This window comes from Trichosurus vulpecula, chromosome 3, assembly GCF_011100635.1.
Source record: "Trichosurus vulpecula isolate mTriVul1 chromosome 3, mTriVul1.pri, whole genome shotgun sequence".
NCBI classification, from domain to species: domain Eukaryota; kingdom Metazoa; phylum Chordata; class Mammalia; order Diprotodontia; family Phalangeridae; genus Trichosurus; species Trichosurus vulpecula.
The window spans coordinates 431,459,715-431,485,742 of record NC_050575.1 but is presented as its reverse complement, the minus strand read 5'-3'; the positions used below and the strand labels follow the sequence as shown (position 1 = coordinate 431,485,742).

At 39.2% G+C, this 26,028-nt stretch overlaps 1 protein-coding gene across 1 annotated transcript; it reads left to right on the top strand.

Moving 5' to 3' along the window:
- On the top strand, positions 1-25,948 carry LOC118842823 (zinc finger protein 883-like). Its single transcript, XM_036750136.1, has 5 exons — positions 1-56; positions 13,736-13,915; positions 14,002-14,220; positions 22,840-22,954; positions 24,721-25,948. Exons 1-5 carry the CDS (start codon positions 1-3, stop codon positions 25,885-25,887), a joined length of 1,737 nt encoding a protein of 578 aa, XP_036606031.1. The 3' UTR covers positions 25,888-25,948.
- The last annotated feature ends 80 nt before the right edge of the window (positions 25,949-26,028 follow it).

Here is a 26,028-nt window from a genome sequence, read left to right as displayed (position 1 = left end):
ATGAAAGTGGCTGCGGTCCATGCATCAACATTAGTTGAAGAGGATGAAGAGCCAGAGTAAGGCAACGCAGAGTTCAACCAGAGCCTCCAAATGAAATCAACGTGCACCCTGATACTTGGTGGGTTCATTACAGAGATGGAAATAGGTGAGGATGGTGAAATGTATGACAAAGGACGGAAGGAAGAAGGAACAAGAGAGTCAATACTTAGAGGCTACTCAAAGGTCCCTTTACATAACGAACACTTTTTTTGAGATAAGAATTAGTACTCATAGGACATGGTAAGCACCAAATAAATCATTAAAAATTAAATTGGTTGTATCTGAATGGACAGGAAAAGACTCGTTATTGGAGTGGAAGTCAATACTCCAGTTTTAGATAGGACTCTGCATAATGTATCTCATTTGATCCTCATAATAACCCTGAAAAATAGGTGTTATCATCATCTCCATTTTACAGATGAGAAAACTGAGGTTTATACACCTTCCATGATTTGCCTAAAAGATACTTCAGAGACCATATAGTCCAATCCCCTCATTTTAAAGATAAAGACCTGAAGCCTAGAAAGGGTAAGTTACTTGCCCAAGGTCCTACAGCTAGTAAGTGTTGGGAGAGGTTTTGATACCGATTTGGTGCAGTGGAAATATCCCTTGATTTGGAGGCAGAGGACCTAGATTCAAATTCTTCCTCTGATGCTTCCTCTGATGTATGACCTTGGGAAATCACATCACCTCTCTTGGTTGGACTAGACTACAAGTTCCCAAACTTATTTAGCCTACCACCCCCTTTTCCAAAAAAAAAATTACTCAATACCCCCTGGAAATCTACTTTCTTTAGCCCTTTAATGTGTTTTTTTTTAATTTACATCATTTCAAAACCATGTAATTTTTTTAATGACACATCTTAAATTTTAAAATTTACTGTAAAGTTGTGGGTATTTTATTCGACTAAAATTTTGACAATGTAATATTGTATCATGTAACCATAGTGTTGCATTGTAAACAAGTCATTACACTCACATATTCCTGCCAATGCATGCCAGACTTCCTGACAATGCATGACAAGGTTACCTGCCAACACTTCCTTGTTAAGACCTGTTGGCAGACTTGACCTCTGATGGGTTACAATTCATGTTTTGTGTGTTTATTTGGAAAAAATGTAATTACTACAACTTTAACTCCGTTACACAACAGATGAAACATGTACTAATGTTTTTTCAAACTTCTCTTGTTTCCTTATGCTTCAACTGTGCCCTTATTTTTGTTCAACACCCCCCAATTGCACCCAAGGCTACTACTACCACCCATTGATCATTTCAGCACCCCCGGGGGCACTATCACCCACTTTAGGAACCGATGGTAGACAATCTCTAAATTCTTTCTTTGATTATAACCTCAGCTCCCTCTCCACTATGGCATACTGAGAGGAATGTTTATTCTTGCCCTGGGCTGAGAACCAGACAGATTGCTCCCCACCCAAATATAGGAAGAGTTATTGGGGTCAGTGTATTTTCTGAACATCTACAGAGTGCTAGGACTCTTCTCCAGGGCCAGTAGAGAACGAGACAGTGAAAAATTAGGTCTGTCCTGTTAGTGAAACACAGTACGTCTCACCATTCTAGAAAGTAATCTGAAATTGTACCATCAAAGTCACTAAACTGTGCACGCTCTTTGATTCAGAGATCCCATTATTAGGCATATACTCCAAAAAGATCAAAGAAAGAATGAAAGAACTGTGGAAGCATACCCAATAAAGCAATGTCATGCTGGTAAATGTTTAACAATCAGCTCTTGAAGATGGCAGCTGGAAAGCAGGGACTTGTGTGAGCTCCTGACCAAGCCCCTCCAAAAACCTATAAAAATGGCTCTGAACAAATTCTAGAACTGCAGAACCCACAAAATAGCAGAGGGAAGCAGGGATCCAGCCCAGGACATCCTGGATGGTCGCTGAGTGAGGTCTATCGCACACGGAGCTGGGAGCAGGAGGGGAGCTGAGCCCAGTGCAGCCCATGTGGACCAACCAGACTGGGAACCAGGCGGAGCGGGCCCTAGCATCCTGAATCAGTGAGCTGTGGCAGTCACCAAACTTCTCAACCCACAAACACCAAAGACAACAGAGAACGTTAGTGGGAAAAGCTGCAGGAGAGAGTGGAAAGAGTTCACTGTTTGACCACCGCCCCAGGAGGAGCAGAGGTGGGGCAGCTAAAGGAACTACAGCTGCAGTTGCTCCTGGCCCCAGGCCCACCTGGTGGGAGGAATTAAGTGGCGAATCAGAGCAGGAGTCAGAGCCTGCACAAGATCTGAGTCCAGTCCGGGTTGGTGTGCTGGTGTGGCAGAGCTGGCTGTAATAGCTCTGAAAACAACAGCACATCCCCTCAAGCTTGGAACAAAGTACTCTGTATTCTACAAACAGTCATACGCTGCTGAAAAACTCAAGGGTCAAGTAAGGTGCCTGGGAACATGGCCAGGCAGCAAAAACACACTCAGATTCAGTTTCAGACTTTGGAATCTTTCTTTGGTGACAAAGAAGACCAAAACATACAGCCAGAAGAAGTCAACAAAGTCAAAGAGCCTACATCAAAAGCCTCCAAGAAAAACATGAACTGGTCCCAGGCCATGGAAGAGCTCAAAAAGGATTTGGAAAAGCAAGTGAGAGAAGTAGAGGAAAAATTGGGAAGAGAAATGAGAAGGATGAGAGAAAACCATGAAAAACAAGTCAATGACTTGCTAAAGGAGGCCCAAAAAATACTGAAAAAAAATACTGAAGAAAACAACACCTTAAAAAATAGACTAACTCAAATGGCAAAAGAGCTCCAAAAAGCCAATGAGGAGAAGAATGCCTTGAAAGGCAGAATTAGCCAAATGGAAAAAGAGGTCTAAAAGACCACTGAAGAAAATACTATCTTAAAAATTAGATTGGAGCAAATGGAACCTAGTGACTTTATGATTAATCAAGATATTATAAAACAGAACCAAAGGAATGAAAAAATGGAAGACAATGTCAAATATCTCATTAGAAAAACTACTGACCTGGAAAATAGATACAGGAGAGATAATTTTAAAATTATTGGACTACCTGAAAGCCATGATCAAAAAAAGAGCCTACATATCATCTTCCAAGAAATTTTCAAGGAGAACTGCCCTGATATTCTAGAGCCAGAGGGTAAAATAGAAACTGAAAGAATCCACAGATCACCTCCTCAAATGGATCCCAAAAAGAAAACTCCTAGGAATATTGTTGCCAAATTTCAGAGCTCCCAGATCAAGGAGAAAATACTGCAAGCAGCCAGAAAGAAACAATTTGAGTATTGTGGAAACACAATCATAATAATACAAGATCTAGCAGCTTCTACATTAAGAGATCGAAGGGCTTGGAATATGATATTCCAGAGGTCAGTGGAGCTAGGATTAAAACCAAGAATCACCTACCCAGCAAAACTGAGTATCATGCTACAAGGCAAAAATATGGATTTTCAATAAAATAGAGGACTTTCAAGTTTTCTCAGTGAAAAGACCAGAAGTGAATAGAAAATTTGACTTTCAAACACAAGATTCAAGAGAAGCATGAAAAGGTAATCAAGAAAAAGAACAAGAAAAAGAAATCGCAAGGGACTTACCAAAGTTGAACTGTCTTGTTTACATTCCTACATGGAAAGAGGATGTGTATGATTCATGAAACCTCAGTATTAGGGTAGCTGAAGGGAATATGCATATATATATATACATATGTAATATATGTTTATGTATATATACATGTATAATATATGTTTATGTATATATACATATATATAAGTGAATGTGTATGTATGTATATATGTATGTGTGTATATATACATAGACAGAGGGCACAGGGAGAGTTGAATATGAAGGGATGATATCTAAAATAAAATCAAATTAAGGGATGAGAGAGGAATATATTGAGAGAGGGAGAAAGGGAGAGATAGAATGGGGTAAATTATCTCGCATAAAAGTAGCAAGAAAAAGTCATTCTGTAGGAAGAGAAGAGGAGGCAGGTGAGGGGGAATGAGTGAATCTTGCTCTCATCAGGTTTGACCTGAGGAGGGAATACTATACACAGTCAATGGGATATCTTACTCCATAGGAAAGGAGGAAGAAGATAAAAAAGGGGGGATGATAGAAGAGAGGGCAGGTGGGGGAGGAAGTAATCGAAAACAAACACTTTTGAGAAGGGACAGGATCAAGGGAGAAAATTCAATAAAGGGGGATAGGTGAGGAAGAAGAAAAATATAGTCAGTCTTTCACAACCTGAGTATTGTGGAAGGGTTTTACATAATGGTACACATGTGGCCTATGTTGAATTGCTTGACTTCTTAGGGAGGGTGGGTGGGAAGGGAAGAGGGGAGAAAATCTGGAACTTAAAGTTTTTAAAAACAGATGTTCAAAAACAACAAAAAAAAGTTTTTGCATGCAACTGGGAAATAAGATACACAGGCAATGGGGTGTAGAAATTTATCTTGAAAGGAAGGGAAAGGGGGATGGGAGGGGAGTGGGGTGACAGAAGGGAGGGCTGACTGGAGTGGGGGGAGGGTAGAAATGGGTAGAAAATTCGTAATTCAAACTCTTGTGAAAATCAATGCTGAAAACTAAATATATTAAATAAATTAAATAAAAAGAAAAGAAAATCAGCTCTCTAGAGAAGAAAAAAACCTGCATGGCACACTTTTAAATTTCATCTGCATTTTAACATTTTCTCCATCATTTTTGTTTGCCTCCTTTAACCAAACTCTCAGATGAACAGTACTTAACTTTGTAAAGCCCTACCAGTATATTTGTCTATTAATGCTATATCACTAACTCTATAGGGTACCGATGTGGTTACAGCATACGGTACCCTAGGGGTTAAATAGAATATTAAGGGCTGCGTTTCCAGTACTTTATGAAGCTGCTCGTTAGAATAGGTCCACCCTCATTGTTATATACATTCTTCTCACTCTGTAACTTGAGAGCATCCTAAAGTCCTTTTCTCCTTATCTTGAAATACCATAAAACTCCTCCTTATCTTGTATCATAAAATGTCTCCTGTCCCCCTTATCCTGTACCATAAAATTCCTCCTTATCTGGAACTGCCATAAAACTACATCCTCATCTGGAACATCTACAGGCAATTCGGCTTTCTGCCAGAATTTTGCTATATAAGCCTAGCTCCACCCCCCAAATACCAGTTGCTTTACTTAGCCCTGTTGCTACAGTACAGGACTGTGGCTTTTGCATCAGTAAAGCTCCTGCTGGCTAAGAGAAAGTCTAAGTGTATTCTTTCACACCAGAACCTGCTCTCCTGCATTCCAACCTCATCAACAAGGGCTATCAAAATATAGCTGAGCAACAGAAATAAGACCTAGCTGTTTGCTACCTGAGTGAGTCTGGCAAGCAACAAGACAGTGAAGTCTAGAACCCTTAAAGGTATGCTCGTAAATGGTTAACAATTAACTCTTCAAAAATGCATGACGTACTTTGTTCTTCATATTTTCTCCACTTTCTCAAGTCTAGAGTAAAATCAATAAAATAAATATTTATGAATGTTTATTTTCTAATAGACAACAGAACAGTTTTTATATTTCAATATTTTATGTAAACAATCAATTAATAAAAATTTATTAAATGGCTACTATGCTCTAGGCACTGTGCTAGAACAATAAATTAAGCCCTGATTTATAGCATTTGCTTATTTCTAAGGTGTGTCAACCTTCAGAATTCAGTCTAAGAAAGACAAACAGAATTAAGCTGTATGCCATTTATGTCTCTCAAAGTGGGTAGACATGTATATGAATGCATGGGATGCAGTCAGTAACTGAGCTCACCTTTGGGGTTAGGTTGCACAGTTTATATACCCTTCCAGCAGGGGCTGATGTCATTCCAACATCATTTCACTCCTGGACAGAGAAAACAGCGCCATACCAGACCATTCCCAGCTATATCCAACCACTCCCAGTCTTGGGCTACCTAGACTTGGGCTTCTTAAACTTTTTCCACTCATGACTGGAGTCACTGGAAATTGTTATGTAACCTCAGGTATATAGGTATATAATAATTATACTATATGTATATAATTATATATATATAATATATAATATATATATTATATGTATATAATATGTATGTATATAAATCAAACATTTACTGATAATATATCATGAAGAAATTTATTTTAAAACAATTCTTTAGTATGCGTATAATTTTACCATTTATTAAAGATGAAAGCAAATTTGCATACTGATGGATGTGCTTGTTTATTTTTACATAAAGAATTAAATCTTGGTAGAATACTTGATACTGCAGAACAGAGAGCATCTTCACTGTTTTTCAGAGGTGATGGATATTTCAACTTTATAATCATCAATGCCGAGAATGCCATTTTGTATAAACACACCATACAAAATGACAGAAGTATATTTAGGGCCATTTCAGAAGGTGTTAGAAATTCTGTCCTAATCCCAATTCAAAATTCATTTAAAGATTTTTTTTTAGGAAACTCAAGTTTCCCCATCACTTGATAACTTGGCAAATTCTTTTTAAACTTTTAAAGACAGATGACTGACATTTTTTATTTCAATTGAGTGTGGCTTATGAACCTAACTTAGTTTTTTAGAATCAAAATTTGAAGGGAAGTATTTCTGAAACTGTCTCCAAGCACTTTAGAAGATCAATTATAACTCATACAATTGAATCTTTGGGAAGGTTATTTTCAATTATAAAATCATCTGTAGCTGCAAATATTTCTAAAGAAACATTTTCCACCCTATTCTTCCATATGTTAACCTTTTAGTAAAACTTTCAATTTTATCTTTCAACATAAATGTTTTCCTTGAAGTGACATGTTTAAGTCACTGAATTTTTTGAAGATGTCTGACAAATAACACAGTTTTGAAAGCCATGTCATTTCAAAAAAAAATTAACAAAATTGGATTTCTGCTCAGTCAAAAATATAACAACTCCATCTTTCATTTTCAATAATCTGATTAAACTTTGCCCTCTTGAGAGCCACCTTACCTCTGCATGTAATAATAAGCTTTTGTAATCAGAGTCCATGTCTTTCCAAAGGTTTGAAAACAAACAACTGTTTAGGGCACAGTTTTTAATGAAGTTAATGATTTTGATAGTATCATGAAGCACAACATCTAACTCTGGTGATATTTTTTGTCTACAAGTGCCTCCCCATGGATCATGCAGTCAGTAAAAGTGATATGTTCATCACCACCAGCTTTAACTTTTGCTATGAATCCAAGATTCTTGCCCATCATTGCTCCAGCACAGTCTGCACAGACTCCAATGCAATTTTTCCACCATAAACCTTTGTTTGTGAAAAATTCATCAACCTTAAAATATATGTGACAAAAAAATAATCCCTCATATATGCTTCCTTCATAAACATATCTTACATAAAGTAACAGCTGTGCCAGGTTAGAAATATCAGTTGTTTCATCAAACTGAATTGCAAACTTTGGGCTGCCCTTAAGCCTGGTAATAAGCTTCTGGAATTGGTCATTACTAATTTCAGAAATTCTTTTGGAAATGGTAACATTCAATAAAGGAATTTTATGAATTTCATCCCCATACTTTTTCACTTGAACTATTTCTGATGATTTAATAGCATCAGGTAACATGAGGTCTCCTACTGCATATGGCTTTTTAGCTTTTTGCAACTAAATAAGAAGATTCATAAGATTCAAGTAAATGCTATTCACTGACAGTAACAAATTTCTCAAAACATTGTTTTTCTTTATTTGAAGATTTTAAAAGTCATTCAAAATATTCCTTTGGTTTATTGCAGTACTCTGAATATTTGGTATTAAGATGTCACTTTACTTTGACTGGTTTCATGCTCTCTACAGCCAAAATTTCATTACAAATTAAGCAAAGAAGTTTTCTCTACACCATCATCATTATTAGAAGTAAGTCCATATTGCAAAAATGATTCAGCATATTTTCTTTTTCTTGTCAATTTAAGTGTACTACAACCTGGTAGCAAAGAGTCTGCAGCATTGTCATCGGTATTTTTTTTACCTCTTCTGTCTACATTTAGGCACTGTATCAGTAAGGCAGGATTCATGATATCGATGGTGGCCATGAATATGCCTTTATAGTTCGGAATCGCAAAGTATGAGAGACTCTCTATATAGAAGGCAGAAGTAAGCCATTTATTCAGACACCAGAGGATCAAATCCCAAAACCAATAACTCCAATTCAACATAGCAACAATTGTATTCCAAAACCAGTAAGTCTACTTCAATGTAACAGCAAGAAAATTAAAGCACAATATCTCAGCAAGGAGCCAAGCCAGCCGGTAACCTTCCTCTCTGCGGGGGCCTTCCTGTAAACACTCACTCGCAGATCCTAATTGTCTGCTTGCCTGTGTCCTCTCCTCCTGCAGCTCTGAAAGCCCTTGAAGTTCTCAGAGCCCTTCCAGTTCTCTCTCTGTCTCTCCATCTCTCTGTCTCTTCCAGTTCTCCGTCCTCTCTCACAGTTCTCCATTCTCTCTTCTCCTCCTCCTCCTCCTCCTCCTCCTGCTCCTTTTCCTCCTCCTTCTCCTCCACAACTCTCTAGTCTGAGCTCAATGGCTACCCTCAGTGTATATATACCCTGTTTAGGGCCCTAAACCTTAGCACCTAGTTAGCAAAGAGTGTGGGCCTGCCTACAAATAAGCCTCCCCTAATCAAGCTTCCCTTAACTAGCTCCACCTGAGACCTAATAAATGGGTGGGGGGGGGGGGCAGGGGGAAGATCTTTAATCATGATTAGCACCACAGGTACTTATCAACAACTGAAAAAATATTTTTGTCCTAAAATACGAATAAATATTGCTAATAATTTCTCAAATAAATACTAGCTTTAGTTTATGAAATTACATTTGTGCTTAATTTTAAAAATTGATGTTCACACTTACATACAAATACAATGGTGATGGTGGGGAAATATTATTAATGGGCTTTTATCTTTACTTTTTGCAATTAAACACTTATGTTTCGGTAAAAGAAAGAGGTAACAGCAATTTTTAAAATCAAAGATTTTAACACAACATAATCCAAAGATATACTAATCTGATACTTACATGCTGAGGAATGACAGTAGGAAAATATTTAAAGTCTTTATTTTCCATAATTAAACTATTATTTTTCCGTAAGAGCAGAAAACTTTGCCTGTACAGTAAAAATAGTGCAATTCATAACATACAATAGTCTTGAATCTGAGCCAAGGCATTTCTGGCAGAGTTCATTGGCATTGTGTGGTGTGAGGGCATGCACAGTGCAAAATGCACATTTTGTGTTCAGAACCAATGCTGAAGTGAAGCTGCAAGCAACTTGTTTGATTTTGAATTAATTTTTGTTCATTGCTTGTTCAGAAACATTTTACTGATGGCAAATTTTTTTGACCCCCACATTCAGTTACACAGTGCCCAGGCACCCACAGTTTAAGAAGCTTTGATCTAGACAAAATAATCTGTCTCCATCCAAGCTTTGTAGAACAAAATGGGCTTCTCTACTTTAGATTAAATTCTTTACAAGCTTGGGTTGGGTCTGACCAGGATTAGGAGAGTCAATGCAATCTCATATGTAATGTCCTTCTGAAGAAAAACCTAACTTAAAGTCAGGACTTTGGAAAGTGGGGTGGGGGGGCTCTGAACTTCCCTAAGAAATTGATTGTTAATAATCATTTTTCACAGTGTAAATGTTCACCCTGAAAATTTAACAATCAGCTCTCATGAGCTGGTAGAGTTGGCTATAGCATATACCTGTTAGAATTATGTACCCTTGGTCAATAAGATCTAAGGCCAGATTCCCCAGGTAAGTAAAGATCAAATGAAGCTCTTGTGGATGGGTAAGACTTAAGGACAGGTTTTCCCCTGTCTGGGTGAAGTCAGAATGGACTATGTAACAGAAAAGGTTGGAAGAACTCCCAGGGAGGAAACTGATGCTCTCAGGATAAAATAGTTCTGTCTCAAGAAAGGCCAGTATTTTATACAAACCTACTAAAGAAGGAACTATCAAATTCTTAGACAATTTTAATTGGCCTATCAAATTACTGAAGTTTTCAAAGGAAGGATCCTTTGACTTTGAAAAAAAAATTGTAAACTCAAATTTAGGCTGTGTGATTTGCCAGGGAAAGAAACATTCATTTTTGTCCTTTATCTGTTCTTTCAAAACATATTCAGACTTAACAGAAATGAAGTTACTTATTTTTTTTCTCATTTACTCCAAAAACAATTTATCTCAATTGCTCTAAAAAAGCTTCCAGCTTAAGACACCTGCCTTGCAAGATAATATTTGTAAAGCACTTAGCCCAGCACTATGACCCCTGGGCAAGTCATTTCACCGGTTTTGCTTCAGTATCTCCATCTGTAAAATGGGGATAATAATAGCACCCACCTCCTAGGGTGGACATGATGAAGTTTAGGGGTGACAGGAACCCCCCAAAATATCAGGGTACGGGGCAGCATTGTCTGGAATGAATTCATGCACTCAAACTGTCTTCCAGTCAAGTGGTAAAGTTTATTGTAAAACCAATAAAGCCAGGGAAGTTGCAAACTGATGAGGATAATGCTGATGCTTATATGCAAAAAAGGATAGTGGAAGGGTCTGGATGGGAATAAGGAGTGGTAAGGAGTCTGGGGTGGGCTAGGTCTGACCGTGAAAGGAATGTCAAGCAGGTGAATTAGGCCACCTGGGTTAGGCTAATTAGGCAATCAGGGTTACTTCCAGGGACTTGGTTTTTTACTTTAGGGGTCCAGGTCCCATCACTCCTATGGATCAAATGGGAGAATATTTGTAAAGTGCTTTGCAAATCTTAAAACACTGTGTAAATGATTTATTTTATCGTCATCATTATTTTAGAACAAGGCACACAGAAGTTAGAAGGTTGGTTATTTCTCTCTTCTCCTCAATTTCCTCTCCGTGGACTTCCAATATCCACAATTTTGGTTTTTCTCTCAGTAATTGGATGGTTAGTATATTGTTGGTGAGTGATTCTGGATTGTTTGCTTAATGTATTAAACTCTAAAATGACTTTGATAAAAGACTTCTCTGTCTAGGATCCAGCTTCTTTTAGGACAAATTGGTTGCATGTTCTCTTTGCTGATTTCAAAGGCTTCTTGAAATGCTTATGATAGATCCCTAATTCATGAATGTTCTCCAGTAGCAACCTTAGCCAAATTCCAGGCATAGTTGCCTTTCATTTTCAAATAGAAAACTTTGCTTTCTGCTTAATGATGCCTTAGGAAACAAAAACTTTCCCAATAGAGTAAGTACATCATTGCAAATATCTCTTTACATGGTTTGAATTTCCTGTGTATTCTCAAACCACTTGCTGTTTTTCTCAGCACCTTCAGTCTTTCAGGAATACTTGAGATGACCTTCCAAGATGACCTTTGGCATCCTACATTCTTGAAAGCGTTGAGAGACAATTCTTCCTCTAATTGGATAATTCAGTTCCTTGCTTTATTACAGACTTCATGCAGGCTGCCATGTCTTCATACTTGCCTGTTCAGCCAATTTGGCCTCAGCAATGGCTCACTTGTATTCTTTACTGAGATTCTTAGTCTTTCCCTTGGTTCCTCAGGGTACAGGACACTCACTCCATCTAGCATAGACAGCCTTCCACCTTCCTTCTCCTTTCCCCACATTTCCTCCTATCTCAGCCCTTCTCTTACTTTGCCCTTTGCTGTAGACAAATTCAACTCTTCCTACTAAAAAAATGATGCATTACATTTTTCTTTAAAATATTTTACTTGCCTTTTCTTTTTAATTTCTTTGCATCACCTCTTTTCCTCAAGGCTATTTTCTAAGACAAAAGATAAGCCTATTTCTCCAAGGAGAAAGAAGGGGGAAAAGTTAAGAAGGTAGAAGAGGAAGAAACAAGCATTTATTAAGTACCTACCATGTGCCAGGCACCATCCTAAGCACTTTTTACAAATATTATCTCATTTGGTCCTTATAACAACCCTGCAAGATAGGTGTGATTATTACCCCAATTTTACAGATGAGGAAACTAAAACTGACAGATGTTAAGTGACTTCACCAACCCCTCTTAATTCCAGTTCCTCTTCTCTGTTAATTATTTCCTATTTCTCCTGTATCTAGCTTGCTTTGTATATATTTGTTTACATATTGTCTCCTCCATTAGATTGTAAACTCCTTGAGGGCAGGGACTGCTTTTTATTTCTTTTTGTATCCCCAGAACTTAGCACAGTTCCTGGCGCATAGTAGACATTTAATAAATGTTTATTCATTGATTGACTTTACCAGAGTCATACAGCTAGTAATATCTGAGACTGTATTCAAACTTTTCTTTCTAATTTTAGGTCCAGGCTTTGTCCAGTGCACCACCTGGCTGCCTCTAAATGTACATAACAGACCATTTGTCATCCATGTTAGCTTCAAATGATTTTAGTTTAACATTTGACAGATTTTGTTACTCCTATTTTGATTTCTCTATTTTCCATGTGGTCTTCGTTTTTAACATTAGGGGAGGAGAGCCAGCCAACGTGTGAAGAGTTTTCTACTTTCAACATGGAGAAATGGAATTTTTAGACATTGCATATATTTGGCAGACTATTTTTAGTATGTTGTGGTTTCACAAAGTCAATATTAAAACATCTACTTCTAATTCTACCCACATATTAGGTTGTGGTAGTGGGGGAGGGCAGAATCATTGGTTCCAGCCACAGATGTAGTTACTTTGGGTACTTCAAGGTACATTAAGCACTCATGACTGTGACAGACACAGGAGTCCCACAGATGACACATCACCTTATATACAGTCTCAATGTGTACACCTTTGTGGATCTGTGACCTCATCAAGGTTCCTGCCCCTTCCGACAGTGCAGATCCCAACCCATCCATGCCTCCTCTTCTTTTTGGCTGATTCTTACCCATCCATATGACACAGAGGATCTACCAACATACTGGAGAACATCTAGGTTTTTAAATATTCCAAAAGGACTAAGCCTAGACATCGCTTACTGCTGGATAGCTCCCTTCAGGATGGAATGTACATGGATTGCAACAGATAAAAGCACTAAAAATTCTATTTTACTAATTTGCTCCACAATGAACAAACTTGTCTAAAAACATTCCATTTTCTGCAGATACTGCTTAACCAGTTAAATGGACAAAAAAATAACTACTGGAAGAATTGAAAAAAAGGAAGAAAGTAGATCTATCTCTGACAACTCAGACTTTATATACAAATCACAGTCAGATTTTTAGACAAGTCTAAAAAGAAAATGTGCATTGCCCCATAGCTATATGCTGGTGAAAAATCCCTTTTGCTCAATTTCCTCAGTTTCCACTTTGCTGCCCTGTGGATCTGTCTCTGTATGAAGCATATTGAAACATATATACACATATACATATGTATGTATGTGTGTAAATATATATATATATAGTTTCATATATCTATATCTGTATCTCTATATACGTATATGTGTATACATTTTAATTTTTTTTTTCTGGAACGATTAGCCAGGAACAAAACCGAAGCTCAGTAATCTATAGTTTTCAGACTCCAGACATAACCATCTTATTTTTCACAACTCGGAGTTTTATAATTAGGGCTGTCTCCCATTCTCCTAGATCTTTCAACAGCCATCCTATTGGTTCTACAGCCTGGATGGACAAGGTGGACCCTAGCTAAGCTTGGGGATATTGGAAAGAGCACGTTGCATTTGGAGCCAGAGGACGTGGGTTCCAATTCTGCCTCGCCACAAACCCCCTCTATAACCTTAGGAAAGACGCTTTCCAGGCAGTGGCTAGCGCCCCGCGGAGGCGTCTGGGAAATAGAGGCCTCGAGGCGCGGAGGATTCTGGTCATCGTAGTTCGCGGCACGTCTGCGCACGCGTCGTTCCTCAGTGAGATGGGGCGCCGGTCGCCTTTGTTGGCTCGAAGCCGGCTCCGCTCGCTCGGAAGGTGAGTCCGGACCTGCAGGGTAGTGCGTGTTAGTATAGGTGTGTTCGTGCGCGTGTGTCGTGTGTGCAAGCTAGGTGCCTCTTCAGGTGTGAGCGCGCTTCTTGTGTGTGCGTGCTGGACTGTGCGCGTGCATGTGCATGCCTGAGCGGGGGCGCGCCCGGGGAGGCGGGGCCGAGGGAGAGCTGGCGCATGCGCAGCTTTGGAAGTGTGTGCTGCCGTAATCTCTTCCCCAGCGTGGGCAGCCGGAACCCCTCGGTCTGTGGTTCCCAGGGTGGAGTACGTGGAGCCGACCACGTGATCCGGCGGCGAGCGCGTTGTGGATACGATGCGGGATACAGTAATACATAACATGTGCAGAATGCCACGGACAGACAAATGTGTTAAGTTATTTCATGTTTCCTCTGTTCGTCCTGGGAGATGATTTCGTTTCCTTCCCCTTTCAGTGAAATTTCCATGAGTCAAAGCGTAAAAACCTAGACATGACTAGAGGGGGCGCTCATCAAGCACATTAATTAACAAACTCAGTTACAGATTTATAGTTTCTCTATTTTTTTTCACTTGTGGAGCAGTCCAGCTTTCTCATATCTTGTTATAAGTATTTTTAATAGAAATTTCTGCCATGATTCTAAACTTATTTTAGTATTTCATTTTCAGTCAGGTTCTCTGGCCTGTAATTTGCAGACTATTGGTTCCTTTTTTTAAAATTGGGACATGTCCCATCTTCAGTCTCACAGTACTTGTCCCATTTCCCGTGGTCTTTTTGACACTGAAAGTGACTCAGCAGTTGCAGCTACCGGATCTTTCAGGACACAAGGGAATCATGAAGTTCCCGAAACAGGTTACTTGAGGGGGCTCTAAGAGCTCTTATATTGGGTATCAACTTCAGTGGTCATTTTTTGTTCTGTCATTTCCATTGTAAAGGTCATTGTAATTTGTAAAGAAGACAGATACAGAATAAGAAAGGAATAGCTCCACCTTCTCTCTCGTCACTCGTCATTATCCTCTCCACCACAGACACCGGTCCTAGCCCTTTTCTGAACCTGCTTTTTTTGTTGTTTTTTTACGGTATAGCTTTAAAAAAAACCAAACCGTTTTGTTGTCCTTAACACCATTCCCTCTTCAGACTAATGCCTTCCCTCTGCTGATTATCTCCAATTTATCCTGTACATACGGTTTTTGTGCATTGTTGTTCGCATCTTACCTCCTTCATTAGACTGAAAGCTCCTTGAGAGCAGACTGTCTTCTGCCTTTTTTTGCATCCCCAGTGCTTGGCACATGGTAGGTACTTAATAAATATTTATCGACTCACTCACCAGCCTTAGCTCATTGTGAGTTTTAGCATTCTTAACAGTATTTCTATAGCACCGTGCCACAGTCATGTTTATCCTTCATTACTTGATATTCCCTGCATATCCAACCCTTGTCTTTGCCCTGAGCGCCAGGCTCACTTAACTTACTTCCTTTGGATGTCCTAGAAGCATTGAAACTCAGTTTAAGCAAAATACAATTTATCCTCTTTTCTCTTCCCAGTTTTCCTATTATTGTTGAGAACTCCACCATTCTCACAGATACATTGGCATTAAGTTTCAATGTCATCCCAGATTCCTCATTCTTCATTTACCCCATACAGCCATTCTTTTACCAAATATTGTTATTTCTACCTTCACAACATCTCATATCCATCCCCTTCCTTCCAATCACATAGCCACCACCCTAGTTTGGGCCTACATTACCTCTCAAATGAATGACTATACTCTTGTTCCAATTGAGTTCTCTTCTTCCAGTCTCTCATCAATAATTCATCTTCCATTCAGCTGCCAAAGTGCTTTTCTTAAAACTTATATCTGACCATATCAGTGCCCTTCTCAACAAGCTCCCTCTTACCTTCAGGATCAAATATAAACTCCTTTGCTTGGAATGTAAAGTCCTTCATACCTCGGTCCTTTTCTGCATTTCCAGTATTCTAACACTTCGCTTTCCAGTACACAAGAACACTGCCCATTCACACCTCATTAGATTACATATCTCATATCCATGCCTTTTCACTCAACATCTCCATTTCCTTTTAGAGTTTCATTCTTGAAATCTCCTATCCCCTTTGGGCTGACCAGTATGGTTCTGTACCATCACAAGTGCAACATAGGGTGAAGCTTGACCCTGTCACAAAGCCCTAGTTGGGAACCAAAACTGAAGAGATGAGTAAGTCAGAGAAAACACTGATCAGGATCAAAAATTATTGCAAACATAGAGATCCCCCAAAAGAACTGCAAGTAGAGACTCAAAGGAAAACATTATTGTCCCCAAGAAGCACATGAATACCTAGAGGAAATGAAGCAAGAGATAAAAAAAAATGAAACAAAAGCTCTAGAGGAAAGGATTGGAAGGACAATGAGTAACTTAGAAGACAGACCCTCAGACTGTCCCTCAGTCTCACAGCGTAGGCATCATCCTGGACTCCTCACTCTCTCCTACCCCTGTCTTGCCCCCTATATCCAAGCTGTTTCCAAAGCCTGTGGATTTCACCTGTACAGCATCTCTAGTAGATTTCACCTGTACAGCATCTCTCCAGTATGCCCCCCCTTCTCTCCTGTGACCCTGCTCCCTCCCTGATGTAGATCCTCATAGCCTCATAGCTTTGTGACTGGACTATTGCAACAGCTGTTGTGAGGTCTGCCTGCTTCAAGGCTCTCCCCACTCCAGCCCATCCTCCATTCAGCCACTAAAGTAATTTTCTTAAAAAACACGTCCAGTTACCTTATTCCCCTCAGTAAACTCCAGTGGTTCCTTCTTGCCTCCAGGAGCAGATATAAAAAATGCTGCTTGGCATTCAAAGCCCTCTATAACCTAGCCCCCTCCTACCTTCCCAGCCTTCTTATAACTTACTCTTTGACATGTACTCTTTGATTGAATAACACTGGCCTCCTGACTATTTCACAAAGAAGACACTCCATCTCTCAACTCTAGACATTCTGGCTGACTTCCATTCCTGGAGTGCTTTACCTCCTCCACTTTGAGTGCTGACCTCTCTGGCTTCCTTTAAGTTTCATTTAAAATCCTGCCTCCTACAGGAAGCCCTCCGCAACCCCTCTTAATTCCAGTGCCTTCCCTCTATTAATTATTTCCTATTTATCCAGTATATAGCTTGCTTTATATGTATTGTTTGCATGTTGTCTCCCTCATTAAATTGTAAGTTCCTAGAGGGCAGGGACTGTCTTTTGCCTTTTTTTTTTTGTATTTCCAGCACTTAGCACAATGCCTGGCACATGATAAGCACTAAACAAATGTTTATGAATTGATTGATTACCCAAGAAATGGACTCCTTGAAAACTAAAATAAGCCAAATAGAAGTCAGTGATTTTTAGGGGACAGCAAGAAATCTTGGAAAAAAAACAAATGATGAGACAAAAATGTAAGCGATTTGATATAAAAAACAACTGACCTGGTCAGGGGGAGATAATTTAATAGTCATTGAACTCTCTGAAAACCATAATTAAAAAAAAAACCAACTTAGACTCTATATATCAAGAAATCATAAGTGGAAACTGCTTAGATCCAAAGGGCAACATAAAGGTAAAAAGACTCTACCAATCACCTACAAAGAGGAACTCTAGAAAGACAAGTCTTAGGAATGTCATCACCAATATCCAGAGCTCCCACATGAAAGAAAAAAAATATTGCAACTATCCAGAAACAAACAGTTCAAGTGCCAACAAATTACAATTAGGATCACATAGGACCTGGAAGCCTCTACCTTAATGAGAGGAGACCTTGGAATACAATATTGGAGGAAAAAAGAAAAACAAAACTATGGGAAACATTTAAATATGAAAATCCATCAGGAATATGGGGAAAATACAGGACTGTCAACCAAGAATACTTTACCCTGAAAAGTCGAGTATAATCTTACAGGGGTAAAAATGGATCTTTAGTGGAAGAGAGGATTTTCAAATGTTTCTGATGAAAAGACTTCAGCTAAACATGAACTTTCAAGTGCAAATACAGGAGTCCAGAGAAACATCAAAAAGTTAAATTTGTTAGCAAGTGGATGATATAGTGCTAACATTGTATTAAGAGAAGAAATAAGTGTGCCTTTAGAACCTTAATGTCTTCAAAGGGTATTGAGGAAATTTAATAAGAAAAGTTTTCTTGAGATGAATCGATTCTTTCCGCGGGTTTGAGGAAGGGAAAGAGAAAGGAAATACACTGATGTATTTCTAATAATTGTCATCCATGAGAAGAAGAGTATACAAATGTAGACGAAAGGGTGGAGGAAATGAATATCAGAGGAACCTCACTCTTATCTGAAATAGATAAGAGAGATTTGAATAGACAAACACACACAAATAGTTTGATTATAAAATTCCTCAAACTCCACTGGGCAACAAGTGAAGGGGCTGGTTAAGACAGGAGAATGATTCCTGTCCGTAAGCACTTGTGAAGCATTTACTATGTGTCTAGCATTGTGCTAAGTGCTGGGGACACTGTTGTTGTTCTTGAAGAGAACCAATGATAACAAGAAGGTGATGCCATGACGTGCAAGTGAATTGGATTTAAGGGACGCAGGGTGTTTCAACAATCTGGCTAGCAGCTTCTTTGGGGGTATAAGATTCACCCACAGCCAGCACCCAGAAAGCTGCCAACAGCACAGGTTCTTCTGATCTGCTTAATTAAGGAAAGCAAGGTGAAGGGGTTGACAAGCTTACTTTTAATTCAGCATTCAAATATCATTCAGTTAGTTCAGGGGAAAAAGCAAGCACCCTGAACTTCAAAACAAAATGCAAACAAATTACAAACATCAACAGACAGACTTTGTCTGATTCATATCCCAACACAAAGTTACCAGAGTTCAACAAAGTTTCAGCATCCGGGTTTACAAGCTGGAGGGCTCCTTAGCTACAGCTGCCCAGAGTCTCCTCATCAACACCATCTCCAGAGCCCCCACACAAATGGCTCTGTCCTCCCTTCTTATAGGGCTTCAGACATCAAACATCATCTGAATCACCAGAGCTCAGGCTCTGGTGATTGGTTCTTGAGTTGGCCTCTCCCCTTAGGACCCTGGGAGGTTCACATCCACATGGATTACGTTAACACCTAATGGGGTTTGGGCCTGGGGCTTAGCACCTAGTAAAGCTCACTGAGATAAATTGAGTCACTCAAAGAAAACAAAGGCCATTCTGGTTACACTCCACCCCTTGTTCTAGGATACATAATCTAATCAGCCATGTATCCTAGAACATACTGTGTGATCCAATTACAAAGGAAACTAAAACATATCATTCAGTGACATTCCCAAATATTGGTTTACAATTCAAATGTGACCCACCCCTAGGTCCCAGCAAGATAATTTCTTCAATCAATCATTCCCAAAATAATTGTTAACTATTCAAATGTCCACCCCTAGGGTCAAAGCAAGTTAATCTCTTAAGCTCATAAAGTGTCCAAATAAAGTGCTTCTTCAGCAGCACACTGCCATCGCAGGCTTTTTCCCAGTACCCTGAGACATGGGCATGCTTTAGTTAGTAAAGTCCTAAAGCAAACAGACAAACAAATAGAGTTCTCTTGGGGATATCTCCTCCCCAAACTGCGGTTGCAGGCTTCCACGTGGCACCCAAAGTCCCAATTTCAAAGAAAGAGTCCAAAGTTCTTTTAGGGTCTGTTCTCCCCATTAAGTTCCAGTCCATGGTTCCAAGTCCCGAGAGTCTGCTGGGCAATAGAGCCAACAGGATGGGGTCCCTGGGGGTCCAAGGCACTTCCCCCACCCCAACAAAAACAAATCCATGCCTCCCTCCTGGATCCCAAGCAGCCCAAGCTGAAGGGACCAAAAAGGCAGACTCAGTGCCTTGCTGCAAAGTTTCCATCTTGCCCCAGGGCTGGACTTCAGGCTCCTGGGTTCCAACTCCAACTGGCCTCACCTGGCTTCTTCTGGAATCCGGATGTAGGTGGTTCCCCATCTTTGTGCTCACCTCACCAAAGTCAGCTGGAAAGTAGCTCACTGCTCTCACCTTTCCAAAGTTCTCATGCAGGCAGTCTCTTGGATCGATATTTTGGCAGCTGCTGTCTGCTTCTTCTTTCTCCTCACCAGCCCCTCCTGCCAAATCTGTCGGAAGGCCATTCTCCACTCCTGTTTCAAAACTCCATATATAATATAATCTCAAGACATTTACCCTTTCAGTACAGTCCTCCGGGGCCAGGCTTATCAGCTTAAGCCCTGGGAAGAAGGGATTATCTCCTGCTCTGGGCCCCTGGGAAACCATGCCCAGCACTTCCACCAGCCTGTTTTCCTTCAGGACTTTGTTGCTCCTGAGGCTGCACAGAACCATAGCCACTCCAAGTACAAAGAGCAATCCAAAAACTGGGAAACATTCAACCAGCCCAGTACCCCAACATGCCATGCTTCCTTGTTAAAGCCAGATCCTACCGACTATGCCATATGTTTCAACAATCTGGCTAGCAGCTTCTGTGGGGGTATGATTCACCCACAGCCAGCACCCAGAACGCTGCCAACAGCACAGGTTCTTCTGATCTACTTAATTAAGGAAAGCAAGGTGAAGGGGTTGACAAGCTTACTTTTAATTCAAATATCATTCAGTTAGTTCAGGGGAAAAAGCCAGTACCCTGAACTTCAAAACAAAATGCAAACAAATTACAAACATCAACAGACAGACTTTGTCTGATTCAATCCCAACACAAAGTTACCAGAGTTCAACAAAGTTTCAGCATCCGGGTTTACAAGCTGGAGGGCTCCTTAGATACAGCTGCCCAGAGTCTCCTCATCAACACCACCTCCAGAGCCCCGCACAAATGGCTCTGTCCTCCCTTCTTATAGGGCTTCAGACATCAAACATCATCTGAATCACCAGAGCTCAGGCTCTGGTGATTGGTTCTTGAGTTGGCCCCTCCCCTTAGGAGCCTGGAAGGTTCACATCCACATGGATTACGTTAACACCTTATGGGGTTTGGGCCTGGGGCTTAGCACCTAGTAAAGCTCACTGAGATAAATTGAGTCACTCAAAGAAAACAAAGGCCATTCTGGTTACACAGGGCTGTGCAAAGTCATCAGCCTCACTTTCTCCTCCAGAGCCCTCTGGGTCAGGTGGCCAGATATCAGTCAGGCCAACTGGAGATGGCCCCACGTGAGGTAGGAGACCTTGACTTTTTTAAGTAAAGGTCTTTCCCAGGTCTCAGTTTGTCTGAGGCAACACTCATTCAGTGACTAAGGCTAGGTACATTCTCACTAGAAAGAAAGACTGAGGTAGCATGGTTTTCATGGGGAATGATGAAGCAACAGACCTAGATTAAAAAAGAATGATGAAGAAAAAGTTAATAGACTAGGATTAGTTTTTTTATGACATTGAAAAGTTGGGATTTTATCATGTAAACATTAAGGAGATGTTAAAAGCATTGTGTTATAAGAGGAAATTAGTGTTTTAGCAGAATTAAATGGTGTTAAATTAGTATTCAAGAAAGGTCAAGCTATTGATGGCATACCAGATGGGATGGAGAAGAAAGAAACTGGAACCTGTGGTAAGTTAGGAAGTTATTACACTAATTCAAGGTTGGGGTAATAAGGGCCTTAATTAGGGTAGTAGCAGAGAGCACCTCCTAAAAATCATCCTCCCATTTTTCCAGATATCCTTCCCTGGCATAGCTAAGTGGGACAGTGAATCAAGTATAGAACCTGAAATCAGAAAGATAAGAATTAAAATCCTGCTTTAGATAATTAGTTAATTACTAGGTACGTGAAGCCAGAGAATTCATTTTACTTCTCTAAACTTGTTTATTTATATATGTATGTGTATATATATATATATACACAAATATATACACACATATATGTATCCATATACACACATATCTGTATATATAATCTGTATACATACCTAGACATATATGCACATATACAATACATATGCTTACACACAAACATGTACACATACTTATATACATATACATACATAATAGCACTACCTCTCAGGGTCGTCATGAGGGTCCAGTGACTTAATATATGTAAAGCACTTTGCAAACCTCGAAGTGCTGTATATATATTATCTATTGGGGGACTATTACTCCTCTCTAATTCTACTTAGCCTCTTTTTTTGTTCACTCTACTTACCACCTAATTTTTTCATTCTCTTTGATCATCTTAACTTTGATAGAGACGCCACTCTCTTTTCTTACTTTTCCTCTTATACTGCCATCCTTCATACATGAAAAATGGCAAATACATATATTACCTGTAATTTTTCTATCCACTTTCATTACTTTCTCAGTATAACTTCTCAGTTTTCCTAACATAGAAAAGATTTGGTATGTGTATTTTTAAAAAATTCTTTCCAATCATATTTAAGGTACTATTTCTGAAACCAAGACATCTTCTGAGATTGTGGTAATGGAAAGATTTACACAGGGTATTCCCTGGTATTCCAAAAGTTTAGAGCAGTTTGACTAACAAAACAATAAGGAAACCAGCAGAGACATTAGAGACAATAGTCATCCCAAGAATATTCTCACTAAAGAAAAAGATCATCAGTGTGGTTGTTTGGGGGTAAAAAATAGTTTGAGGGTTGTTGCTATGCAACAAAAAGTCTTTTATAAAAGAGAATACATAAATTTCTCATATACAAAAACAACTTCAAATAGAATTCAGATGTTAAATATTAGGTAAAGATGGGGAAAAATTTGTAAATGTAATAAATATGGAAAAAATCGTTAGTGACTGCTCAGTCTTTACTCAACATTATATAATTCATTCTGGAAAAGAAGCTCTACAAATGTAATGATAGTGGAAAAGCTTTCAGCCAGAGGTCTTCCACTGATAACTATCAGATAATTCATGCTGGAGAGAAATCCTCTGTGTGTAATGAATGTGCGAAAGCATTTATTCAGAGTGACTCTTGCTGAACATCTGTGCATTTTTATTGAAGAACAACCTTTGGATGTATTAAATGTGGGAAATGTTCATTTGTAAGTCATCTTATTGAACATCAGTTCATTCACACTGGAAAGAACCCCTATAAACATAATAAATGTGGGAAAGCCATGAGCCCCAGAGATCCTTTCTGTCCAAGCATCATTGAAAAAGCCCTATAAATTTAATGATTGTATGAAATCATTCATGTTTACCTAGGTTCTCATCAAATATCTGATGACTCATGTTGTAGGATGCCACTGGGAATATCATTAGTATGGGGAAAGCTCAGTCAGACTTTTCACCTTGGCAAATTCCGGAGAGTCAAGGCAGCACAGATTGCCAGTAATGGTGATGTTGTTTAGGGATTGAAAAAGGTAAAGGCTTTGCATCCTCTCTCCCTTATGCCACCTCCCCATATCTTGCTCTTCTATAAAACATTGTCATCATAGAACCCCCAGGCCATGGAATCAGTGGCCAGAGAGCTTTATGAGTGCTGGTGAACGTGGCTGGCTGATTTTGAAAGCATTCTCCTATTAAGCTTTTATCTCCACTTTTCTTTTTCTTATTTTTATTTTTTTTTATCTCCACTTTTCTTACAAGTTATATGTGGCACTAAAAAAATACTGGGGATTTTTCAGTCTGGGAACAATATGGAGCCATATAACCCAACTTAGCAGATAGTTTCATATGCATATGAGGCACCTAGGCTTTTCCTAGAGCTGGAGCCTGTTCCGTGAGCCTTAGAAGCCACATACAGGAAATTAGCTGCATGAAAAAAATCTAAAGTTTTCATTTGCATACACCCACTACTGCATTAATAAGAAAGTCAAGGAGAATTCACACTAGGAGGTCATCTTGTTCACTTACTGCCACAACTGACACCTCTCAACAAGAAACTTCATTTCTAAAGTGACAGCTGAAAAGAGATCTTAGGCAGGCTGCAAGCAAAAGTAAGCCCAGGACAGGACTGAAAAGGCACCTGCTATAGGAACACATAGAGATCACAGATGTATTAGCCTCATCAGCCCAAATAGGGAAGACTACTTCAAGCAGAAAGGATACAGGAATAGAGCTTAGGGAAGCTTAAGTAGACCTTTAGTCCAGGAGATCTCCGTCTTTGGCACAGGTCCAACCATCAGACATCCAGAAATATCATGGTAACAACACAGAACTGGATTAGGGTTAATGAAACCTTTTTACTTTGAAAAAATAATACTGTTGTCATGGTAGTGGAGTCATTCAGATCTCAGAAAGTTATACTTCAACGAAATATGAAACAGCTACTAAATGCTAGAAGTGTTATAGAGCTGAAAAACCAAATAGTTGAATTGGGATACATTGCTCATACAGTCTATTCTCTTTGATCATCTTCACTTTTCAACAGCCCTCACTCCCTTTTATCACCTTGCTTCCTGACAGATTGTAAAACCATTTGTATGATATATCACATGCATATTCTCCTTGTAGACACATTCTTTTGAGTTACATTATCATCTCATTTACCTTTTACCCAGCACTGGAAAAATCTGCCAACTGAATTTTTTTTATTTGTTTTTCAGACTGGGATACTAGGTCTGAGGCCAACAAATCAATTCCAAAGAAATAAATTTCTGAAGAAGGATCATTTCAGATGGTAGTAATGGAATCACAGGATAGTCCCTCTGACTACAAGTTAAGAGAAACCCAGGAGTGTGATGCTTGGTTAAAGAAGCAACTGGGGAATGAGGAGAGACATGTGAGGCAAGCAGTAGTCCCCCACAATGAAACTCCTAGAGAAAGAAGTCATGAATGTAGTCACTTTGGGAGAAAATATAGTCTAAAGTCAACCCTTGATACAACACAGAAAGTTCTTATGGAAAAAATGCTACATAAATGTGATATACATGGAAAGAACTTCGAACAGAATTCAGATATAATTAAACACCAGGGAAATACAGAGAAGAAAATATATAAATGTAATGAATGTGAAAAAGTTTACAGCGATCACTCAACCCTTACTCAGCACTATATAATTCATACTGGAGAGAGACCCTACAAATGTAATGATTGTGGGAAAGCATTCAGTCGGAGCTCATCCCTTAATAAGCATCAGAGGATACATACTGGAGAAAAACCCTATGAGTGTAATGAATGTGGGAAAGCCTTTCTTCAGAGCACACACTTTATTCAACATCAGAGAATTCATACAGGAGAAAAACCTTATGGATGCAATGAATGTGGGAAATCCTTCAGTCAAAGCTCCTATCTCAATCAACACCAGAGAATTCATACTGGAGAGAAACCCTATGAATGTAATGATTGTGGGAAAACATTCAGCCGAAGTGCACACCTTACTCAACATCAGAGAATTCATACTGGGGAGAAACCGTTCAAATGTAATGAATGTGGAAGAGCCTTCAGTCGCAACTCCTCTCTTCTTGAACATCAGAAAATTCACACTGGAGAGAAACCCTATGAGTGTAATGAATGTGGCAAGGCCTTCAGCCAGAGCACACTCCTTAATCAGCATCAGAGAATTCATACTAACGATAAATCATATAAATGTAGTGAATGTGGGAAAGCCTTCAGCCGGAGCTCATGCCTTTCTAAACACCAGAGAATCCACACTGGAGAGAAACCTTATAATTGTAATGAATGTGGGAAAGCTTTTAGCCAAAGCTCATGCCTTTCTAAACATCAGAGAATTCATACTGGAGAGAAACCCTATGGATGTGATATATGTGGGAAAGCCTTTAGTCAGAGCACACACCTTACTGAACATCAGCTCATTCATACTGGAGAAAAACCTTATGAATGTATTAAATGTGGGAAAATGTTTAGTCGTAAGTCATCTCTTCTTGAACATCAGTTTATTCACACTGGAGAAAAACCTTATGAATGCATTAAATGTGGAAAAACCTTTAGCCGAAAATCATCCCTTATTGAGCATCAGTTTATTCATACTGGGGAGAAACCATATAAATGTAATGAATGTGGGAAAACCTTTAGCCAGAGGTCATGCCTTTCTAAACATCAGAGAAGTCATACTGAAGGAAAGCACTGTGAATTTAATGATTCATGAAATCATTGATGTGTAGTTAGAATCTCATGAAATTTCAGGTAATTTACATTTGAGAATAGCATTGGGAATCCAGTGACTGTGGGGAAATCTCAGTTAGACTTATCATTTTGCTAAATACCTGAGAGTCCAAGCAGCACAGTT